The sequence below is a fragment of the Paramisgurnus dabryanus genome, chromosome 23 (genome assembly GCF_030506205.2).
Source record: "Paramisgurnus dabryanus chromosome 23, PD_genome_1.1, whole genome shotgun sequence".
NCBI lineage: Eukaryota > Metazoa > Chordata > Actinopteri > Cypriniformes > Cobitidae > Paramisgurnus > Paramisgurnus dabryanus.
This window is the reverse complement of record NC_133359.1, coordinates 1,409,607-1,432,769: the sequence shown is the minus strand read 5'-3', so window position 1 is coordinate 1,432,769 and position 23,163 is coordinate 1,409,607. Positions and strand designations below refer to the sequence as shown.

The 23,163-nt window shown below is 34.2% G+C and overlaps 1 protein-coding gene across 1 annotated transcript in view; it reads right to left on the bottom strand.

Moving 5' to 3' along the window:
• Positions 1–10,243: 10,243 nt before the first annotated feature.
• The window catches only part of nell2a (neural EGFL like 2a), a 79,816-nt gene continuing 66,896 nt past the window's right edge, over positions 10,244–23,163 (bottom strand). The window contains exons 18-20 of the mRNA XM_065277362.1: positions 21,862–22,038; positions 12,575–12,799; positions 10,244–10,776 (exon numbers count right to left, since the gene is read on the bottom strand). Of these exons, the coding sequence (XP_065133434.1) occupies positions 10,735–10,776; positions 12,575–12,799; positions 21,862–22,038 (444 nt within the window). The 3' untranslated portion in view covers positions 10,244–10,734. The remainder of the gene's footprint in view (positions 10,777–12,574; positions 12,800–21,861; positions 22,039–23,163) is intronic.

Genomic DNA, 23,163 nt, shown 5'->3' with positions numbered 1-23,163 from the left:
TGTTTTTGGCAAAACGATTCTTTGAAACGCTTCTAAAGTGGCGACCAGCGGTTTCACCCTGTGGTAGTCGTGTCAATGGTGACCTTGTTGCCAGGCAACCCCTGACGTCCAGCTTCTGTCCAGATGTGAATCCGGCTGTGCTGAAAGTGGCATTCGGTCACGTTTACAGGACTATTCAGTAAACAGCCATTAGACGTCAAACACCTGGAGGTTATAATAAAAGCATTCAATGAAAAGCGCTGGAATCTACATAAAACATCATAGAGTATGTGAAGCTGAAACAGATTTATACAAGTACCTGTACAAACCTTTCTCTTTATAATACATCCTTTTTGACTTTTAAATTGACATGATTTTCTTGAACTATACTTCGCTTAAATTTCTACAAATCTGTCTGGCCTTTATTTTCCACAAACACAACCCCAATTTTTTCTTAACATTCACAAGGGAATCTGGGACTCAGTTTGACATTTGTTGTGGATGTAACAAAACCTATTTTTACTGCCGGATGTTTGATTCTGATAAATTGCTCACAATCCAACCAGAACTTTCAATATCTGTGATGAAAAAGAAAAATCAAATATTGATTTCTTTGCGCTTCACAAACTAGAAATGCTTTATAAAGACACAAATTAAATGTAAAAGATTTGTAAACATAAAGATGCATTAATCCACAGCTTAAACATTGTAATGATCACACATAAGTTTAGTCATTTTTTCTTTTATTATATGGGGAACCCCATTACAAAAAGTTAAGTATTTGCTGATATCTTAGATGCCATTATTTGGTTAAAGGGTAACACTTTAGAATACGGATCCATTATTAATGAATAACTACACAGGAACAAATGAGTAATTAAACAATATTAATCTAGTAACTACTGTTAACTAACACAAAACTCTGATTAACAAACTGGTAAGTAATAGAACACAGATGAATGTGGTAGTTCACTATTAACTTATCAGTAACTACTATTTTTTCATACTTCCCAAAGAACTACTGAGAAGTTTCATAATTCATGCAAAGCTAAACGATAACTAATATAGGACAAATTACTAACACTACATTAACAAGTTTACTACTGTAAACTAATACACAAGACTGTTTACATTATCAATAGGTAATAGCAGACTTGTTCTCATTGAATCATTGAAAGACTACTGGAACTTATAGATTCATCAACCATCCAAAGCTTATACAGTGATTTTTTTTTACCTGTCAAAAAATATGTTTTATGTATGGCTCCAAGCTCATATGTGAATAGTCTGTAAATGGTTAAGATTCTCCCCTTTAAGATTAGCTTTCCATTAACTACTATATGAATAACGGTAACCCACTAGTAATGACTCAAGTGTTACTACATCATTCTAAAGTAATTAATAATTTTGGGGATCAGTATTCTAAAGTGAAGATCATGGAAACCCCCTAGTAATGACTTAAGTGTTACTACATCATTCTAGATTAATTACTATTTTTTGGGATCAGTATTCTAAAGTGAAGATCATGGTAACCAACTAGTAATGACTCAAGTGTTACTACATCATTCTAGATTAATTACTATTTTTTGGGATCAGTATTCTAAAGTGAAGATCATGGTAACCAACTAGTAATGACTCAAGTGTTACTACATCAATCTAGATTAATTACTATTTTTTGGGATCAGTATTCTAAAGTGAAGATCATGGTAACCAACTAGTAATGACTCAAGTGTTACTACATCAATCTAGATTAATTACTATTTTTTGGGATCAGTATTCTAAAGTGAAGATCATGGTAACCAACTAGTAATGACTCAAGTGTTACTACATCATTCTAGATTAATTACTATTTTTTGGGATCAGTATTCTAAAGTGAAGATCATGGTAACCAACTAGTAATGACTCAAGTGTTACTACATCAATCTAGATTAATTACTATTTTTTGGGATCAGTATTCTAAAGTGAAGATTATGGTAACCAACTAGTAATGACTCAAGTGTTACTACATCATTCTAAAGTAATTACTAGTGTGTTACCGTGATCTTAACTTTAGAACACTGATTCAAATCATACATAAAACAGTGATTATAAAATTATTATCAAAAAATATATGTGTTTGGCAGACTGTACAATGCACTACTTAATATTCCGGTAATAATCACCTTAGGGCAAATAACCAATGCCCAGGGACCACGAGGACAGTAAAGAGCCAGAGTCACAATGTACAATTTCTCAAGTGTATCAGTGTATTTAAAATATGAATCATTGAGCATAATAAAGCATTCAAATAAATGAACAAAACAAAGTGTAATCCTAAATAACAACATTAACAATAATAAAGAAATAACAAAGTTAGATAAAAAAATATTATTTGGAGATCTGGTAATGAATAATAAAAAGCAAGATCAGTGATTAATAGCAAAGTCCCAATAGTTTCAGGGAATGTCTACTTGATGTAACCCGTTGTGTTGAAATGGAGATGCTCCTCAGTATGGTGGAAATCCTCACGTGTTGAACAGGTGTTCCTCAGACGCGTTGCTTTATTAATGAAGGGATTGGAGTTCATTGCGATGATATTCTGTTGTTGCTCGTGACACCCGGGATTTTTATGTATGTCGGTGTGTGTGTGTGTGATGTGGTTCTAGAATAAAACAAATAAAGCGCCATTTGTAAGAATCGTTAACTTACTTTATAATATTGCTCTTAAAAGGTTAACGTTAAACACGTGAGACACGCATCTGATGTATAAATATATAAAACATTGCAGCTATGTTATCCAATCTGAATACTTGCAACAATATACCCAACAATACTTCAGATAATAAGATAAGACCGAATAAGCAAGAGTGACTTACAATCTTTATTGAGGCACATCATTGAGGCTCGTCATATATCCGCGAACTCCGATGCAATCATACACCACCTGTAGTCAATCCAACCCGAAAACTTCTCTTCGCTCATCACTCTGTTATTTATTCACCGGTTATGTCATCAATCTGTGATATTACAAACTTTAGAAAGACAGCACATGTACCTTCCTCAATTGCCACAGCGGATCTCGCGTTATTTCTCTCCGAACGCGCGAGTCTCGATACTTCAGCATAACCACGCCTACTAGGCGCAACCAATACCGAAGCAACAATGGTTTCAAAATAGGAAAAAACAGTTGAGTAACCAATACGTGATAATCACACGAAAACAGGAATTCGTTATACGATCACGAAAAACGCGGAAATTCAGGATAATATCACGAAAAAATAATCAAAAAAATACGTGACTATATCACGAAACTTTGTGAGACTGCATAGTCTTTTGCAGAAACTGTATGTATGGCATTTAAGTTGAATCTATAAGTTCCTGAGACAAGTCTGCTAGTATTACCTATTGATAATGTAAACAGTCTTGTGTATTAGTTTAGAGTAGTAAACGTGTTAATGTAGTGTTATTCATTTGTCCTATATTAGTTGTCGTTTAGTTTGCATGAATTATAAAACTTCTCAGTAGTTCTTTTGGAAGTATGAAAAAATAGTAGTTATTGATTAGTTAATAGTGAACTACCACATTCATCTGTGTACTATTACTTACCAGTTTGTTAATCAAAGTTCCTTGTTAGTTAACAGTAGTTACTAGATTGTTAATACTGCATTACTGATTTGTTCCTGTGTAGTTATTCATTAACAATGGATCCGTATTCTAAAGTGTTACCGGTTAAAGATTTATTTTGTTTGTTTTTCCATAGTTATTTAATGCCTGGCTCACACTACATGGCCGATTATGAAATCTGGTTGCAGCACACACATAAGGAAATCTTGACAGATAATCTTAAATCTTAAGCAAGCTCGCACTTCAGGATTTGAAAATCATAGTGTATCACACACTACAGGATTTTCTTAAGATTATCGTGCCAGACAAACGCTTTACATCATCTCAGGGGTGAGCGGATGTACAGGAATGGAGATTGTAATACTTTTTTAATATTTACATTTACTAGCAGCTTTCTACACTTACACGGTGTGATCGAAACCTAGGCGATTCCTCATTAGCTCTTGTTTATGACGCAAGGATCCTAATACGTTTTAAGGATGCATTATTCAGGCAGTCGTATTGTTTGCAGGCATACTGTAGATGCGCACACATTTTAGCACAAACTTAATCGACCCCCCCCCCCCATGCAAGATGGGTCAGTTTTAATAGTGTAGCATGATTAGAAATGTTAACCACATAGGTAATTTGATATGTTAGTTTTTATCTAAAAACATATTTTGTATATAATTGGCTATATATCATTATTTTAACACATTTAAAGAGTTATAGAATTGACTTACCAATGAAGTCTCTGTTTTCCTGCTTCTTCAATACAAGATTATTGTAGGCAGTAGTGTTAATTCAGTATTTGCATTACCAATGGCTTTGAGCAAATGTGTTTTAATGTGAAACTTTGTCAGTGTCAATCTGAGGCACAGCCTGTGGCGGCTGGTTAATAGGGGGCACTGGGGCTCCGCCCCCCTAAGGTGGCCAGAGAAGAAATCTACTTTAACACGTTACCAAAAAGTTTAATATATAGTGGAAATTAATACAAAATAAAATCATTTAGTTGTACTATTTCACTGTTAGTCATGTTATCATTTATTTAAAAAAATAAAATGTGTGTGTCATGTCTGTGTGTCTGGGGCACCACCCAAACGAGTGTCTATGTAGGTGAGTAAATGTGGTAAAGCATGTGACTTGAGGCTGAGCTCTAATTGGCTGGTTTCAGATCTGCCCTGGGGCGCAGCACTGTGTGCCCCAAACCCTCCCACTTATGTTGTAAACAAATTAATATTGTTTTTTATGTTTATTATTTGATTGGATCGTTCTCAGATCATTCTTGACTCTCATAACATTACAATCTCATTACAGTGCTGATCAGTGGAAGCAAGTGAAGTATCTTAAGAAATATAATTTTATCCTTATAAAATCACCCTTTACTAGGTGTTCAGTTGAAGATTAAATAAAGGATGAAGACACTTGGACCAGATTGAGCAGCAGGAAGTGATCGCGGTCGAGCTTATACTGTGTGCTTTTCCAGCACTTATGTTAGCTGGATGGATGCTATGTGAGTCATGCCTTTTATTGTTTGCCGTTTTAAAATCTGCATAATAGACTGTGTAAAATTTTGTGGCGCATTTAAGCTGCCTTTGCGTGGACATGATGCTCAGATAATGCGGTATATTCTGTGGCTTGGTCGACTTTAAGGGACTGTATGTTGTCTGTTGTGAGGTAAAAGATGCTTGAGCTGCGCTATTGAAGAAAAAGAAACGTACTGGCCTGTTATTAGGCAACTTTACTGTGCGTGTACTGTTCTGTGTGTGAAACATCATACAAGAATAAAAACTTTCATTTTTGGGTGAATTCTACTTCTAGATTTTAATCAGGGAAATGATGTGCAGGTAAACGAGAGATCATTGAGATTTTCCTTTGTAGACATTTGATATTTTTAGACATTTTTTCAGGTAGCTCAGCTCTCAGATTGGGTGATGTTTTGTGATTGTGTTCTCTAAGTTTCCTGTCATGTCAGGTCTTTCTCTCCTGTATGAGATCAAAGCATCGACAGACTCGTACTCCTGGTGTCTGCTGACAGAGCTGGAATAGTTTGGTTTCTGGGAATCTGTCAGATTTCCATCACTATAGTTGCTTTGAGCCGTGACTGGGAATCTACTGTGTCAGCCGGAGTGTTTGCAGGAGGAACGGAAGCTCATCAATTGGAATTCAACGGCTGTCCGGGACACTGCAGGGTCAGTGGGCAACTCAATGAATCTTGGACAGAGAAAAACCCAAGAGTTTTAATATCCCTCTCTCGCTTTTGCTCTCTCTCTCTCTCTCTCTCTTTCAGTCAGCTTCCCTTCTCCAGAGATGGAAAATTGTCCATTATTATCAGCCGTGCTGCAGGGAAAGTCAAGACAATATCACAATGTCCTTGTAGCACATTAATAAGCAGCTGAAACTCTTCAGTCGTACAGCAATGATCCAAATTCACAGGCAGAAATAAGTAAACAAATGCTGACAGCTGCAGACAGAAGATAACTTAAACACATACTGCTGATAAGATATCAGACATTTACTGATTCTTACAGGGAAGATGAAGTTTGCTTTAAGATGTTTGACAATCTTACATCATTTATCTAATGTTTATGTACAATAAAATCCAAGATTTCTGGTAATCGAGGATTATCAAACAATCATCTGACAAAAGCTTTTGTGTCTGTTATATCAGTGAATTATCTGCATCACTTCACACAATCTGTATGATTCATAATATCGAACAAATCATTAAATTTTCACAAACACAAACTCTCATTTGAGTTATATATTTGAATTATATTGATGACAATGTCGTTCATTTGAACACACATCTATATTGCATTATGAGCTCTGAGACACAAAGTATAACATCTGTGCTTAAATGTGTTTATAGATTTAGGGTTAATTCTTTATTTCTGGTGTTTATTAGATGTGACAGTGCCCATAAGGCAAACAAGTATATATTTTTATAAATATATTTAAATATATTTCAACATATATATAAAAAAGCCAAAAGTAGTCTATATTTGCTGAAATATATTTTGGAACATGTTTAAAAAATATGTTTTTGGCCATTTTTGTGTATTTTGAAATATTTAAAAAATTAATACATTTTAAAGCATTAAAACATATTTTGCACTCCATTTATTTCAATGCAAGGAAATATATTCATGTCGCTTTGGAAGAAAAACTTTGTTAAAAACCTGTAAACAACAATTTTAAAAGTTTTTTTTCAACTTCAAAAACATACTTTATAAAATTAACTTGTATTTAGCATATATTTAAAATATATTTTGGCAAATAACAATTTTTTGCAATATGGGTGGTAAAATTTAAAATATATTTGCTTACCCTTGACATTTATTTTAAAATTTATGTTAATATAAGACAATTCAAACTAAATATATTTCCAAATTCAAAAATATATTCGATTAAGCATTACTTTCTACTAAATGGATTTAGCACATATTTAAAATATATTTTTGTCCAAAGAAATTTGTATTTTTTGCTGTATGGGTGATGATGAGAATCCTTGATGGGTCTTATAAGTATTTTATTTATTTTTTTGCATTTTCTATGCTATTAAATTTTGGACCAATATTATTTTTTGTGCTTTTTTAACATGCTTTAATCCTCAGATTTGAAGCGATGCATGTAGTGATGATCAGAGCTCTTTTCTTGAAATCACAATCAGTATTAAATTGCAGATTCTGACTATTAAAATGAATTTGAGCATTATGTTCAGGTTCATCTCTGATAATGCATCAGTAATATTATGATGATATGTTTATCTAGTTTTCTCTGGAGTGAAGGTTGAAGTAAATCCTAACCTCCTGACAGAGCAGTAAGAGTAATATCAGTCTCTGCGGCTCATAGGATCTGACGCTGTGGGTTTTGCTCTCAGATAGTAAATTGGTCATTTAGGAAGCAGCTGGAAACTGGCCTGTGGCGTACTGAGATACAGCAGGAACATACTGAGCACATATGGCACCTGTGCCAAACCTGGATCCTATTTATGTCATTGAGATTTGTTTTCTTCTCCAAAGACTCTTATAGTGTTTCTGATGTCACCCAGTATGTGAAATCATTCTTCTTGGATTATTGAGGTTTTATTAACACAATCATGTAAATGTTTACACACAAGAACACTTAACCAGGAGTCATCATAACGCACCCTTATGCCATTTCAAACCACTATGATCTGTAAAAAAATCCAACTTTAAACTATAATAAAGTAATTTGAACAAAGTTTTTTTTGTTAAAGGGGGTCAATTTATTATTTTGTGTTTATTGAATAAAATACACGCTGCGTTTCCTTCCAGCCATGGTGCTGGAAGTGTGTGTGCATGTCACATGTACTTCGCAGTTGCAGACCGATCGATGTGTATTATCACATGCACAAAAACACTTGCTTTTGATAAAATCATTGATATAATTACGATATCGATGCTTTCTAGATAACTTTAGATGTGCATATCCCTAAAACTAAAGTGCCCTTCACCCAACTTGTGTGTGGATTAACTTTATATGCGGGAATGATGTTTATACACGCGTAATCCTTTGAGTTGGGATGACTTTAGTTACTAGTTGAATAAACTCAGAATTTCGCGTATTGCATAATCCATTTAAGTTGGTTCAACTTGTTGGTTGACATTACTCAGTTGAGTAAACTCCTAAAAGCTGTGCAGAGAGAGAGAGAGAGAGAGAGAGAGAGAGATTGGACCATTTCCCAAATACTGAGAGCACAATCGAGCCCATCAGCAGATCATGACTGAAAACACTGCTGCAGAAAATCACTTTCTGAAGACAAATACATGAATGAAATCCACTGTGGAAAAATGTTTATCTGGAACTAAAAGAGTATGATTTGATTGATTTGGTTTGTATCCAGTGGACTCCACAGATCATTTAGCTTAAATGTCGCATAAAAAATTGCTTCGTATAAACAATACATATTCAGGGAAAGCTCATTTGTCGACTTGACAATGCCAAGAAACTGAGTACAACAAAGAAACTGTTTACTCTTTTATCAAATGAACTACTTTGCTTATGTGCATATTGAAATATTTGCTCAAAACATAATAAATTACAAATATGTAAATCTTTGTGATTTCAATCCACTTTTGACTCTGTAAAATCTGTCACCGTGATGCTGGGGTGTTTTGTGTTGGGTGATTTTTACTTGGTATCTTTGTCTTGTTTTCAGTACAAATATCTAAACATTCTTAAATCAAGATGTATTTTGTTGATGAGCAAAATGACTTAAGAAAATACATTTGAAATATTTTGTACACTGCAAAAAATGATTTTTAAGAAAAAAAATCTTAGTATTTTTGTCTTGTTTTCAGTAAAAATATCAAAAAATTCTTACATTAAGATGCTTTTTCTTGATGAGCAAAATGACTCAAGAAAATAAGTCTAGTTTTTAGACCAAAAACATCAAATTGAAGTGATTTTGTGCATAAAACAAGCAAAAAAATCTGCAAATGGGGTAAGTAAAAAAATCTTGAACATTTTTCTTAAACACTAAATTCAAGAAAAATTTGCTTACCCCATTGGCAGATTTTTTTTTGCTTGTTTTATGCACAAAATCACTTCAATTTGATCTTTTTGGTCTAAAAACTAGACTTATTTTCTTGGGTTATTTTGCTCATCAAGAAAAAGCATCTTAATTTAAGAATTTTTAGATATTTTTACTGAAAACAAGACAAAAATACTAAGATTTTTTTTTGAAAATCATTTTTTTGCAGTGTAGACTAGAAATTGTGCTTGCTTAAGCAAAAAATCTGCCAATGCGATAAGAAAAAACTTGAATTATTTTTTAAAAAATAGTTAATTCAAGAAAAATGCAAGAAACATTTGCTTTTCCATTGGCAGATTTTTTTGCGTGTTTTAAGCACAAATTCACTTAAATATTATATTTTTTGTCTAAAAGCTTATTTTCTTGATTAATTTTTGCTTATCAAGAAAATGCATCTTGAAATAAAAATTTTTAGATATTTCTACTGAAAACAAAACAAAAATACTGAGCAAGGAAGTCATTTTTTGCAGTTCATGTATTTGTTATAGTTTGCAATTGATGAAGTTAGTATCCTAAGTATCTAAAAAAATTTTTTCCTATTTTTCAAACCAAAAATCATATAACACATCTTTTTTTGAATTTCTCTGAATTATCATCAATAGTTACAGTGACACTTGACCCAGCAAACGCTACTAAATTCATTACATTTAGAGTTTTGGCCTTTTAAATATAAAAATTAAAGAGATTTGTGTCCTCAAAAACACTTTTACACAGTGACTCAAAGGTAACAAACAAAATCTTGTTTCCTGTGACCTCAACACGACCGTGCTGAATATTCAAGAGACCGCGCTAGTGTCTTTACTCAAACTTGCACTGCTGAATATTCATGCCATATTCAAAACATACGAGAAAAGATGAAATTCAGCCGAGGATCTCTGAAATACATTTCTAAAGTTGTAAAGCGTTTTCAAAATGGCTGAACACAAATAGTTCGAGATACATGATGCTATCTAGACTGTACATCATTAATGAGAATCATGGGATATTAAAGTTAGTTGAAAGCGGCGAGATAATGATGTTACAGGTATCGAAGGTCACAAGAAAGCCATTTAATTATCCCATCACATGAGAAGAGTCATTAGCTGAGACACATTCAGCAAAAATGAAGGTCACCGACGTCCATAAATGGAAATGGAGATATTTTATTCACCATGAGACAAGAACAAGCCATATAATCATTTAAAATCTAGACAAAAAGACAGAAAGCTAATTGAAAAAAGTGCCATTGAAACACAAAATAGCATCAACTTCCATAACCAGGCAAATGAGAAATACATTAAGATTTACTTACGAGCTAAAATTTCTACATTCTTTATCAGTGATCAAAGAGATAAAAATGAATGTTTTTCCTTTTAAACATCCAATGTGTTCATGCCGGCGTGTCGAGCTTGTGTTGGTTTGATTTATTGGGTTTCAGATGAGTTGATAGTCCTTGTTTGTGCGGTAATGGTCTCTTCTGCTATCAGATAAGATCGATGAGGTTGTTTGTCATCTGGCTGATATTATTATACACATTTTATATTTGGCATAAATTCTGGAAGGATTTGTGGGTTTGGTGGTGGTTGGGTGGTCGTGTGAGACTGTACAGGTACTGTTAGTGTCCAGCTGGACCACTAAAGACACATGGGATCCACTGAGCAACAGATGTGTCCGTTCTAGAAGAGAGAGAAAGAGAGAGAGAGATTACATCACACAGAGGAAATAAAATGATATCATACACAGTATCAAAGTTCAATATGAGTTTACAAATGCTAGTAATGTTTTGTTTGTTTGTTTGTTTTATGTGCTTATTCATCTCATCTGATTTTGCAATTGTCTGCTTGTATGTCTGAGTGCAAATGTGTTTGCATGTTTGTTTGTTTGTTTGTTTGTTTGTTTGTTTGTTTGTTTGTTTGTTTGTTTAATTTTGTTTATCTGTGTGCACGTTTTTGTTTGTTTAATTGTGTTTATAGTCTGCAAATCTGTTTGTTTGCTTTGTTTGTTTGTTTGGTTAAGTGTTTTGTGTGCAAATCTGTTTGCTTGTTTGTTTGTTTGTTTGTTTAATTGTGTTTATAGTGTGTAAATCTGTTTGCATGTTTGTGTTTACTTTATGTTTGTGTGTAAATCTGTTTGTTTGTTTAATTGTGTTTATTTATGTCTGTGTGCAAATTATTTTGTTTGTTTGTTTGTTCATTTAATTGTGTTTATTATGTGCAAGTCTGTTTGCTTGTTTGTTTGTTTAATTGTATTTTGTGTGCAAATCTGTTTGCATGTTTGTTTGTTTGTTTGTTTGTTTGTTTGTTTAATTGTGTTTATGTCTGTGTGCAAATGTGTTTGTTTAATTGTGTTTATTTTATGCCTGTGTCCAAATCTGTTTGCATGTTTGTTTGTTTGTTTGTTTAATTTTGTTTGTCTGTGTGCACATTTTTGATTGTTTAATTGTGTTTATAGTGTGCAAATCTGTTTGCATGTTTGTGTTTACTTTGTCTGTGTGTAAATCTGTTTGCTTGTTTAATTGTGTTTTTTTGTGTGCAAATCTGTTTACATGTTTGTTTGTTTGTTTAATTGTGTTTATTGTGTGCAAATCTGTTTGCTTGTTTGTTTAATTGTATTTTGTGTGCAAATCTGTTTGCATGTTTGTTTGTTTGTTTGTTTGTTTAATTGTGTTTTGTGTGCAAATCTGTTTGCTTGTTTGTTTGTTTGTTTGTTTGTTTGTTTGTTTGTTTGTTTGTTTGTTTAATTGTGTTTTGTGTGCAAATCTGTTTGCTTGTTTGTTTGTTTGTTTAATTGTATTTTGTGTGCAAATCTGTTTGCTTGTTTGTTTGTTTGTTTGTTTAATTGTGTTTTGTGTGCAAATCTGTTTGCATGTTTGTTTGTTTGTTTGTTTGTTTGTTTAATTGTGTTTTTTGTGCAAATCTGTTTGCTTGTTTGTTTGTTTGTTTGTTTGTTTGTTTGTTTCATTGTGTTTATGTCTGTGTGCAAATTTGTTTGTCTGTTGTGTTTATTTTATACGTGTGCAAATCTGTTTGCATGTTTGTTTGTTTGTTTGTTTGTTTGTTTGTTCAATTGTGTTTATGTCTGTGTGCAAATTTGTTTGTTTGTTGTGTTTATTTTGTACCTGTGTACAAATCTGTTTGCTTGTTTGTTTAATTGTGTTTATGTCTGTGTGCAAATTTGTTTGTTTGTTGTGCATATTTTAATTGTGTTTTGTGTGCAAATCTGTTTGCATGTTTGTTTGTTTGTTTGTTTGTTTAATTGTGTTTATTGTGTGCAAATCTGTTTTCATGTTTGTTTGTTTGTTTGTTTGTTTGTTTGTTTAATTGTGTTTTGTGTGCAAATCTGTTTGCATGTTTGATAGTTTGTTTGGTTTCTGTTCTGTTTCTTTAAACATACAATTGTCTGTCCGTCTGTCTGTTTGTTTGTTTGTTTGATTGTGTTTATTGTTATCGTTTACATTTGTTTGTTTGTAATTACCTTGCATTGGCACAGTGTGCACTCTGTGCCGTGTTTGATCCAGGATGAGCCGCTGAACCGCGTGATCCCGTGTTCGTCCTCGCAGGTCTTGGTGATGTCATTACGAATGTTGTGTGCTTGGCACGGATCTGAGATGCAGTGCGGGCAGCATTCGCCCTCGGGCACCGACGTGAAGTCGCAGTCAGCCGGTGGGCAGGACAAAGGCCAGCAGTCCACTTCTCCCTGCTGTACAACAAAGACAAAACATCAGCACGAGACAAACAGCACATATTGCATAAATAAACATGCAGCTGAGTGCTTAAAGGTCTCGGCTGAAAACTGAAGGGAATTTAAAAATCCAGGTAAGAATCAGCACGTTTGGTTGGCAACAGTTGTGAGAACTGCAACAATTTTAACTAGAGATTCACCGGCCTATAATTGGTATCGGAAGTATCCTGACAATAAAACACATCAGAACTCACACTCATGTGTGATTATTTTTAATTGGGTGACAATGATAACAGAATTGCAATTTTAATGACAAAATAATTTGAAACAAGGAGTAAAAAGAAAAACTATTGGTATCGGTAGATCGCATTTTAAATAGCGGTATCGGCATAGAAATGTTTTATCAGTGCATTTCTATTTGTAACAATTTTTATTGCAACCTGAGAGCAAACCTCTCATAAGCGCAGTGTTGTGCATGAATTACTTCACGGGTGAACTGTAATATTCTGCATTTTAATGTAAAGAACTTTCAGGGGAATAACTGCAGGCGGCGGCAGGACAGCTAATTGACTTGACATTTAAACTTTTTTACACAGATATTCATGCAGCGAGAAAAACATTATGAGGAAGACTATAGATATATTTCACATCACTTCCACCATATTACATGCTGTACGTCTAAGCTGGCTTTCTCCATACACCCACAAACCATCGCATTTCTGCTGCTTCCGGTGGTGACAGATCCTTAAACGCAGGTCATGTAGTTGAGATCCAGTAAAGCAGAGATTGGCTCAGTTTGGATTTGTTTTTAATCAGGGTTAGCAGTATTGTCAGATTATTCCTGGAGCTCAGTGGTAGAGTCGAGCATTAGCAGCGCAACTGTCTGTGGGTTTCGATCCCAGGAAACACAGATATTTGGTAAAATGATTTATGTAAGTTTCTTTGGATAAAAATGTCTGCTAAATGCGTAAATGTAAGAATCAGAAAATGTTCTGAATGACATTTACAGAGTCGCTCCCTCGAACCCCAGGTCTGTGACCGATGTGACTGTAAGTATTCAGACGACCTGTTCTGATTCGCTCTGGTCCGGCTGGTTTGCTTATCAGCTACAGAGGAGCAGAATGTGTTTTCCTAAACAATTATCCCTACCTGACCGTTTCTACAGCAAATGCCTTTCTCCGGCACTGAATGTCAATGCTGTGCTGTATTTTATTATCATTGTGCCGTGCAGAATAAAATGACTGAAGTTTAATATAAGCACAGCCCTACCGAGCCCAAATTTTCACGTGTGCACGCGCGAAACTAAACGCAATAGTTTCACATGTGCACATGATAGTTTCACGTACTCACGTGAAACTAAACTTTATACATTTTTTTCTCCTTCTATGAGTCCCAATTCGCATACTATCCGTCCTAAATAGTATTCGAAACTAGAATTAGTACGTCCCAAAACGTAGTATGTTGAAATGAGTATCCCAAAGATACCCGGATGGTCTACTATTTCCGGTTAGATTTCGAAGTGCAGATCGATCCACACTCTAACGGCTAATATTGCCCACAACCCATTGCGTGCGGGAGGGAGGAGCTTTGTGGTGATGTAAATATGGCAGCCAGACGCAGCAGCGGAGATGCGCCCTCAGCTTTTAAGTGTAAGAATTTAAATGTTTAACCCTAATTAAAGTTATCTTTCATTGTCTCGTAATATTCGGTTGATGTTGTGAAAATAAAGTACCATAGCTGTAGTACTGTGTCATGCATGTGTCTTTTTTATGTATTTCTTTTTATGTTTCTGTCTTAGATTTATACCTTACTATAAACCCTTATGAAAAAAACACCTTTTACTACACTAATTATAGTTTAACCACACTGACTTATTTGTAGTAATACTGTGGCTGTACAAATGTTAACTTTATTAAGAAATATGGTTACTAAACTTTTACTATAGTAAAAGCATGGTTCATTTTCATCGCGGTATTTCTGATTTGCAAACATAAGTATAAAATAAGCATAAAATACGTTAAACAATAGTTATACTATAAACTTTAACTATTTTGACTTTAAAATAAGTAGCTTTCATTACACACATTGTTGCACATGAACATCATAACCAGCCGCCTCACAAACGACCTGCGTTTGGTGTGCGTAACTAGGCAACCACGTTGTCGTTCACTTTGCATGACGTCATCGAAGTACGTCCCAGAACGTGCATACTCTTTTGCTACACACTCAAAAGTACGTACATTTTCCTCACAAAAACAGTACATACTTTTAGGTCGTAGTATAAGTAGGCGAATTGGGACCCACCACGTGTCCCCTTAGGGGCTCCGTACAGCCCAGCTAACAATTTTACATTATAAAAACGTTCCTGTAATGTAAGTTTTAAAAACGTATTTTTAACATTCTTAGAATGTTAAAAACGTCCAGTTTTTTAGACGTTGTATAAACGTTATTGTTTGGTTATAAGAACGTTATTCAAAACATTTTAAGAGCAGTTCGGTCTGTTGTTCTATTCATGTTCTAATAGCGTTTTCCTAACGCTCATAATAGGTTATAAAAACATTGTTTAAATGTTCTTCAAACTTTTAAAACGTCCAGTTTTTGTAGACGTTGTATAAACGTTTTTGTGTGATTATAAGAACATTATTTAAAATCTTTAAGAACGGTTCGGTCTGTTATATCAATGTTCTAAGATCATTTTCCTAACGTTCATATTAGTTCATAATAGGTTATAAAAACATTGTTTAAATGTTCTTAGAACGTTAAAAACGTGCAGTGTTTTAGACGTTGTATTAACGTTATTCTATGGTTATAAGAAAGTTATTCAAAACATTTTAGAACGGTTCGGTTTGTTGTTATATTAATCTTCTAAGAACTTTTTTTAAAAACTTTATTAAAACGTTCCATTCGCCATTTTATTAATGTTCTAAGACATTTTTTCTAACGTTTATAATAGGTTATAAATACATTGTTTAAATGTTCTTAGAACATTAAAAACTTCCATTTTTTATGTTGTATTAAAGTTATTGTGTGGTTATAAGAACGTTATTTAAAAAAATTTAGAACAATTTGGTTTATTGTTATATTTACTCTTTCCCCGCCATTGAGGAGTTATATCGCCAATTAAGAGCAAACATTTGCCTGACAAAAAGTGTTCCTGATAAGTTTTTACGGTAATCTGTAATACCGCGATTATCCTCTAGATGGCGCACTTAACCAATTTATGAAAAAACTGAAGCCAAAATGTTATTTACTAATTTTAAACTCTGTGTATGTTTTGATAATCATTTTGAATCTGATCTCTAACAAAATTCCTTACCAAAATGCAATTATTTCAGTTTTTTGCTACAAAAATATTTTTTTGAAGAAGTTTTATAAGCAGATACAAGAATAAAGATAGGATACCCCCCCCCCCGGTTTTGTTTGTTTATTTATTGTTTGTTTGAAAGCAGAGGAATTCTTTCATTTAATATATTTGTATGTTCTGGAAGGCATTTTGTGAAACTTTTTTGAAAATCACAAAAAATTCTGGTGGGCAAATTATCAAAAAATGGCTGGCGCGGAATGAGTTAATGTTTTAAGAACGTTTTTTTTTAAACACTTTAAGAGAACCTTTAGAGAACGTTAGCCAAAGTTACGTTCCCTGTTAGCTGGGAGTGTGCCGACTGTTTCGCCACATTAAAAGTTTCATCCAGCTGTTTGATAGATTATTGTCACATTGACCTCATTATGTTTAATTTCACGAGTGGCGTCTAATCGTCAACACATTTAATCATCGTAAGAGCATCAGATTAATCTCAAACCCCTCGAGCTTCTCCGATGTCCTGCTCAGGATTCTGGGAATAATCTGTCAGGTAAACATGTTCAATGATGTTTGTTTAATGTGAAGTTCAACACTCCTCTCCTGTGATTTATGTCCGCAAACATCCATTGGTATTTTAAATAACGTTCAGAACGAAGCAACACTAACTGTGTCAGGCACCTATGGGAATAAAGCAGGATTTATAAGAAAGCAATTCATGTAGAAATGAGGCGTGTTTGCACTAAAGACTCACAGCGGCTTCATTTATAGACTCGGAGTGAAAAATCAGCACAGATTCAGATACTATAGCACCTGGTGAGACTCTCTCTCCCTCTCTCTCTCTCCCCGAGTTACTCTTTATTCTTCCCTTTCTTTTCATCCACTCTATTCATTTCATGTCCTCCGGCCGTGCATTGAGTAATAAACTTCCCATCTTTTTTATTGACGTGTTGGATGTTTCCACCGGCCGGCTGCTCTTGGAGAATAAAAGCATTTATGGATGTTGCAGTCGGTGTAACGGCTCTTCTGAGCTCATATGCTAATGAGGCTGTGCATGTGTGTGTGTGTGTGTGTGTGTTTGTATCTCTCTGTGTGTATTTGATGAAGGCTAAAGCTGTAGAAGATCTAGTCAAAGCTCTGTGGTTTGTGGGTAAGGAGCCAATCGGGAGGAGGTCACAACATGGTGGTTTCTTCCAAAAATATCCCCTCATGAATGCTAATATGACATTAGCATTAGAGGAGCATATGGATGGAGGCAGGAACAGCTGATGGATGTGTGTATCTGTGTGTGCGTGTACGTGTGTGTATGTAAAGGGATTCTCTCAGAATGAGATCAGTACAGAAACACCTCATACACTTGATTGCAGAGAACAAGGAGCTGTGATCTAATCCATCAGATTGGTTTTACTTTCTTATTGGTTATGAAATTGAGATGGTTTGATTAAAAGAGACAACAAACCGACTTAACAATGCAGTTAAAGGGATAGTTTGGTTAAAAATGAAAATTACCACATGATTTACTCACCCTTAAGCCATCTGAGATAAATTGTGTTTGTCTAAAAGATGATGGACATATGCAAGCTATTTTAGTAAATGTCCTAGGTCTTTCAAGCTTTATAGAGGTAGAAATTACGAGGTAATCATTTTTATTTTTGATGAGCTATACCTTTAAAAGGCACCTATGCACAATCCACAAGGTGTTTGAACATAATGTGTGTTGGCAGTGTGTGAACACAACCACGCTACAATGAAAAAAATCCACCACACCTTGTTTCTAATCCTCATTAAACCAAAGCAGTCTCATTGGACATGCTGTTTTTATTCTCTTGTCAATGTGAGGTCACACTGATAAAGCCCCGCCCACTTACAGTCTTGCATTACCGTAGTTTCCACCCTCAGCGAGTTGTACTCTCAGACTGTATTAAATCACATTTATTTGAACTGAAAGTGCTCACTAGTCTCTTTCACACAGTAATTCTGATAAACTACCATGAATTTAGCAGTAAATACAAAAATGTGCTGTTCACACACGCAGTGATGTTCTATCTTTTTACCAGTTAGACATCATTCACACATCAGTATCAAAATACCGGTAAACTCGGTGAGAAAGCCTAAGTTACCTGTGGCACGCGGCAAGGTCAGTGTTGTATTTGTAAACAATCCATGTCGTTCATATCCACGGTCCGTATTTTATTGTTTTCATGTCTGTGGTAAACACTGACAGTCGCAAAGTTACTCGTTACCAAACAACATTGCATTTGGCGACGTCAAACCAAAACTGCGTTTTAAACAACAGTACTGTTTGCACTTTAGGCTTCACAGAGGGCGTACTAAGGATGTCTGCAATTCGGCAAGTAGATAGTAGGGGTGTCCTCGACTAAGGATTTACATATTCGAATCAGAATTTTCGAATCTTTCCATAGTCGACCGATAGTCGAATCATCTATGTTTGTGTGCATGGGTTGGGAGGGGGCCAGACCAGGTACAAATTGGTAACTTTTATTTTCTTTCACAAGCAGCACACATAAACAACTGTCTGATAAAGTGACCAAAACTGTCTTTCAAGTAATAAACGAAGACAAAACTGACGATGCATTTATATATATATATATTTTTTTTAAGGTAAAATGTAAGGCAACATTTGTTTAATTATTCCTCATAACATTTTAAAGCCACGATCTACAGAACATCACACAAAAATACATTTTGATAACTAAACCTTAAAAAATAACAAAGGTGATCCTGCCTTGGAAACTCGGCTTGTTTTTATTTAATTTGGAGATAGCGCGTCAAAGCAGTCATGACCAAACAAACCCGACAAATGAGAAATGACAAATAATTTGTGATTGTGACTGTAAATGATAAAAACGAATCTTTATATACAATTCATTAAACTTTAATTTATAACAAGAAAAACACTGAAATTAATGATTTTATAGACACTACGCGTTATTATTTAGCACAGAAATACCTGCTTGCTTGCTTTGACTTTGATCATCTCTGTATTCACTTTAGATACAGAAAGACCGGATGATATTATTTATTTCAGGATGATATTATTTATTTCAGGAATCTCTTTGCTATCATTTGAAAGTGAACACCGACTGACCATAATATTAAATCACAAGAAAGACATTCGTGTCAGGCAGAAATAGGTTCGGTGCAGATACTAGTTTCCGTTTCATCACCGAAATAAAAAAAACGGCTTACCTGTTTTGTAGTTTATCTTTAAGATGGACAATATAACCACTCTGTTTTAAATACATTTTAAAAACTTATACTCGTCGAAAAACATCCGTTTTTTAATGTTTAGTTTGATGAACTCCTAAATATGAGACGCAGAGCACCTACCTAGCCCGTTCAGTTACATGCGCAAGCATATCCAGCACGCAACAGCGCAACATCCATAAAACGAAAAGCTATCAAAAATGTACATACTTAAATTAGATCGGAATTTACGTTTATAATAAATACAATTTTTTTAATAAAATAAGGTCAGAAGTAACAAAGTGCAGAACAAATATGCAAAATGCCTCAAGTGCACGGAAACAAAACACAAGCCAAATAGTTAAATCAGATAACCCAAAGTGATTTAAACCCAAAGTGATATAAAATAAAATATAGAAATTATTAAAAGAACGAAAGTCAAAGTTTAATTTGCCAGCTTTGTCTTTTAAATGTTGAAACAAAGAGGCAAGGCTTTGAACGGGTAGTTATTAACATAGAGACCTCTTATGGACGTGAAGCCCGGTCACAGGGGTTGTTGGATTTATTAACGCATTTTTAAAATATTTATTGAAAGCTGCTACTTCACATATTATTTGCAGCATTATCATAATATGCAGTATATTAATATTGGGAGAAAGCTGTTATATGTGAAATCAGATAATGTGTGCACCCATATACGGCCAAAATTGAATGATCCTCATTTCATAATACATCTGCGACGATTCGACTATGAGATTGGTAGTCGAATCAGGCTTCTCCTATCGATGCATCGAATCTTCGACTATTTGGGGTCACCCCTAGTAGATAGTAAGCGGTTTTAAACAACTTTGGTGAAGAAATATGGGCGTAAACTTCAGGTGTGCTCGACTTTCAAGCAGCATGTGTGTGGAAACATCCGTAAACAGTGCCGGGGTAAACGCGTCATCTGTATTAAAACGTTATGATTGGCCCGAAGCTGTCAGCGCAATAATCTATATTTTTTGTTCACGCATATCACTTAAAGCAGCACTGATTTAACGGAAAAGTTCTGTTCACACATGACCTGTTTACTGCAATTTACCAGTAAATTACCAGTAAAGACTGTATGTGTGAAAGCGATTATTGTCTGTTGTAAGAAGCACTGTAAAAATAATATGCTGGATTTACTTAAAAATATAGTGCATCATTTTTGCATCCACTTTTTTAAGTAAGTTTTACTTAAAATTTAAAGAAATTGCTTAAAATTCCATGTAAAACTTACTTAAAAAAATGGTTGGAAAATAATACACTATATTTAAAAAAAAAAAAATTTAAGTTGCCTTCCAGTATTTTTTGTGATTTTCACAAAAGCTTCACAAAATGCCTTCCAGGAATATTTTGTTCTAAAAATATATAAACATACAAATATATCAAATGAAAGAACAGACCCTCTGCTTTCAAACAAACAAACAAAACAGGAAAAAAAAACATTCATCCTATCTATATTTTGTCTCTGGTTACTTAACTCTTAAATATGGGTATTTGTCTTTAAAAAATATTTTTTTAGCAAAAAGCTGAAATAATTGCATTTTTGTGAAGGAATTTTGTTAGAGATCAGATTCAGAACGATTATCAAAACATACACAGAGTTTAAAATTATTAAATAACGTTTTTGGTTCAGTTTTTTTTTTAATTGGGTAATTTAGTGGATAATCGCGGTATTACAGATTACCCTAAAAACTCATCAGGAACATGTTTTTTATATGCAAATGTTTTCTCTTAATTGATGAGATAACTCGTCAATGGCGGGGGAAAGTTAAATAAATCCAGCCTTTATTTTTTTCAGTGAAGTGAGGAGCTGTAGCTCGTTTGCATTTAAAATTACAGACATTAAAACAGGTCGTTTTTGCTCCCACCCAAATAGTGTCATTTTGGAGATGCTATAATAAATGATCTGTGGTGTATTTTGAGCTGAAACTTCACAAACACATACTAGGCACATCTGACTCTTATATAACATCTTGTAAAATGGCCAGAATAGATGCCCTTTAACATCTGATACCAAATTTGAAAAGATGCAGACATGACAGACATGAAATGCTCAGATGCTTCAGTATACATTTGTATCCTATATTTTAACATCTTTAGTTGTCAATATATGATTTAGCAAAATTATTTTGTTGTTAATTTTATCAAAAACTTCACTTTAGCTTTATCTTATTCTTTTATCATATTTTAGTTTGATGATATACTTGAAATATTTTGGACAGTCTTACTGCAAATTGTACACTTGAATCTTAAATCTTTTTTTAATGTCCAGCGAGATTAAAGCAGTTTTAATATCATTTATTCATGTTCTGTATAGCAAATACGATGAATATTAGAAATGTATGAATATAGAATAACATAGAGATTATATTTTATGTCACAGTTTCTGATCAAGTTTTTTTTGCTGCTATAAATCACTTATATTAAGTTTTTTTTTTATCTCATCCGAATACATATTTCAAAACTTTTTAAAGTACTTTTTTATCTTTAAAGATAAAAGTTGAAATTAAAACCAAAGTGCAGTCTAATGAAATGCTGAAGGTCTCACCAGACACTGACAGCGCTGACAGTTCTCAATCCATGTATCACCGCTGGAGTAAATCAACAGACCGTTCTGATGAAGACACTGAGACGTGAGACGAGGATCACATTCAGGACAGCAGAAGAGATCCAGTGTTGGGTTATCACAATCACAAACCATCCGTCTACACGTGACCCGACCCGACTGCAAGACACACAAACATTATATCACATCACAAACAGATCTGACTTTAAACTATAACACCGGTTACAACTTTCCACCTGTTTTCAGTAAACAACACAAACATGAGAACAGATGGAAACGGGTTAAACAGTCAGCGCAGATCTAAAGCATTAATGTTGCTAAAACCTGCACTGATCAAATCTTATTTATTTCAGTATGATGAAATTTGATTGTGAATGAGGTTGAAGAAAATCTGTGGTGGGAGGTAACGATCATTCATGATTCATGACACAACTTTCACATGACCCTCAGTGGAAAAACCTTCCCCAGACCGCAGACGACTCCAAGCCGAATCTGCAGGATCAACTGAATTCAGCCCGGATCCGGCCTAAAGTCGTCTGCTGTCTGGGTCAATAGACGAATATAACACCATAGAGGATCACAGCACACAAACATTCATTGTGTTTAGTGTTCAGTCAAGCGTCCGGTCTCTAATTTTGATTGACAGCTCTCGATCCCCCACATCAATTAAACAGTAACGCTCGATTAAGATTCCTCGATCTGTCCTTCACCATGAGCCGGATAATTGCTAGATTGATTATTTAATATCTGAAGCTCATCTTCCTCGCTGCTTCCTCCAGATGCAAAAAAAAACATTTCAATTAAAGACGTAATTACCCGATGTGACCGGTAAAACTGTTGGAGGTCAATGGCATTAATGAGAAAAGACTGCAAGAAAAACTGCTTTGCATTTCTCTGCGGTGTTACAACTCAGTGAAAAATACACAAGCGTTTGCTAATCTCAAACTATTAGAAACTAAAACAATTACAATTCAATTAAAATAACTCCATATTTCAGACGTACACTGCATACATCACTAAAGCATGTGAGGTTGTTTTATTAACAAGTAGGATGTTAGGTACTCAAAGTTGAGACAATATCATTACAATGATAACATATTTATTATCATTAATAATCACAAATAACTTATGCTACACTATATATAAACTGTTTAAGATATAAAGCCGACAGTGCATGTGAGACAACAGTATGTCTTTCATGATATCAAACAGTCACGACAAGATTATCATGGTCAACAGAACTGCAGCGGTAATATTATTGCGATATCCATTCGTGCCGTCTTT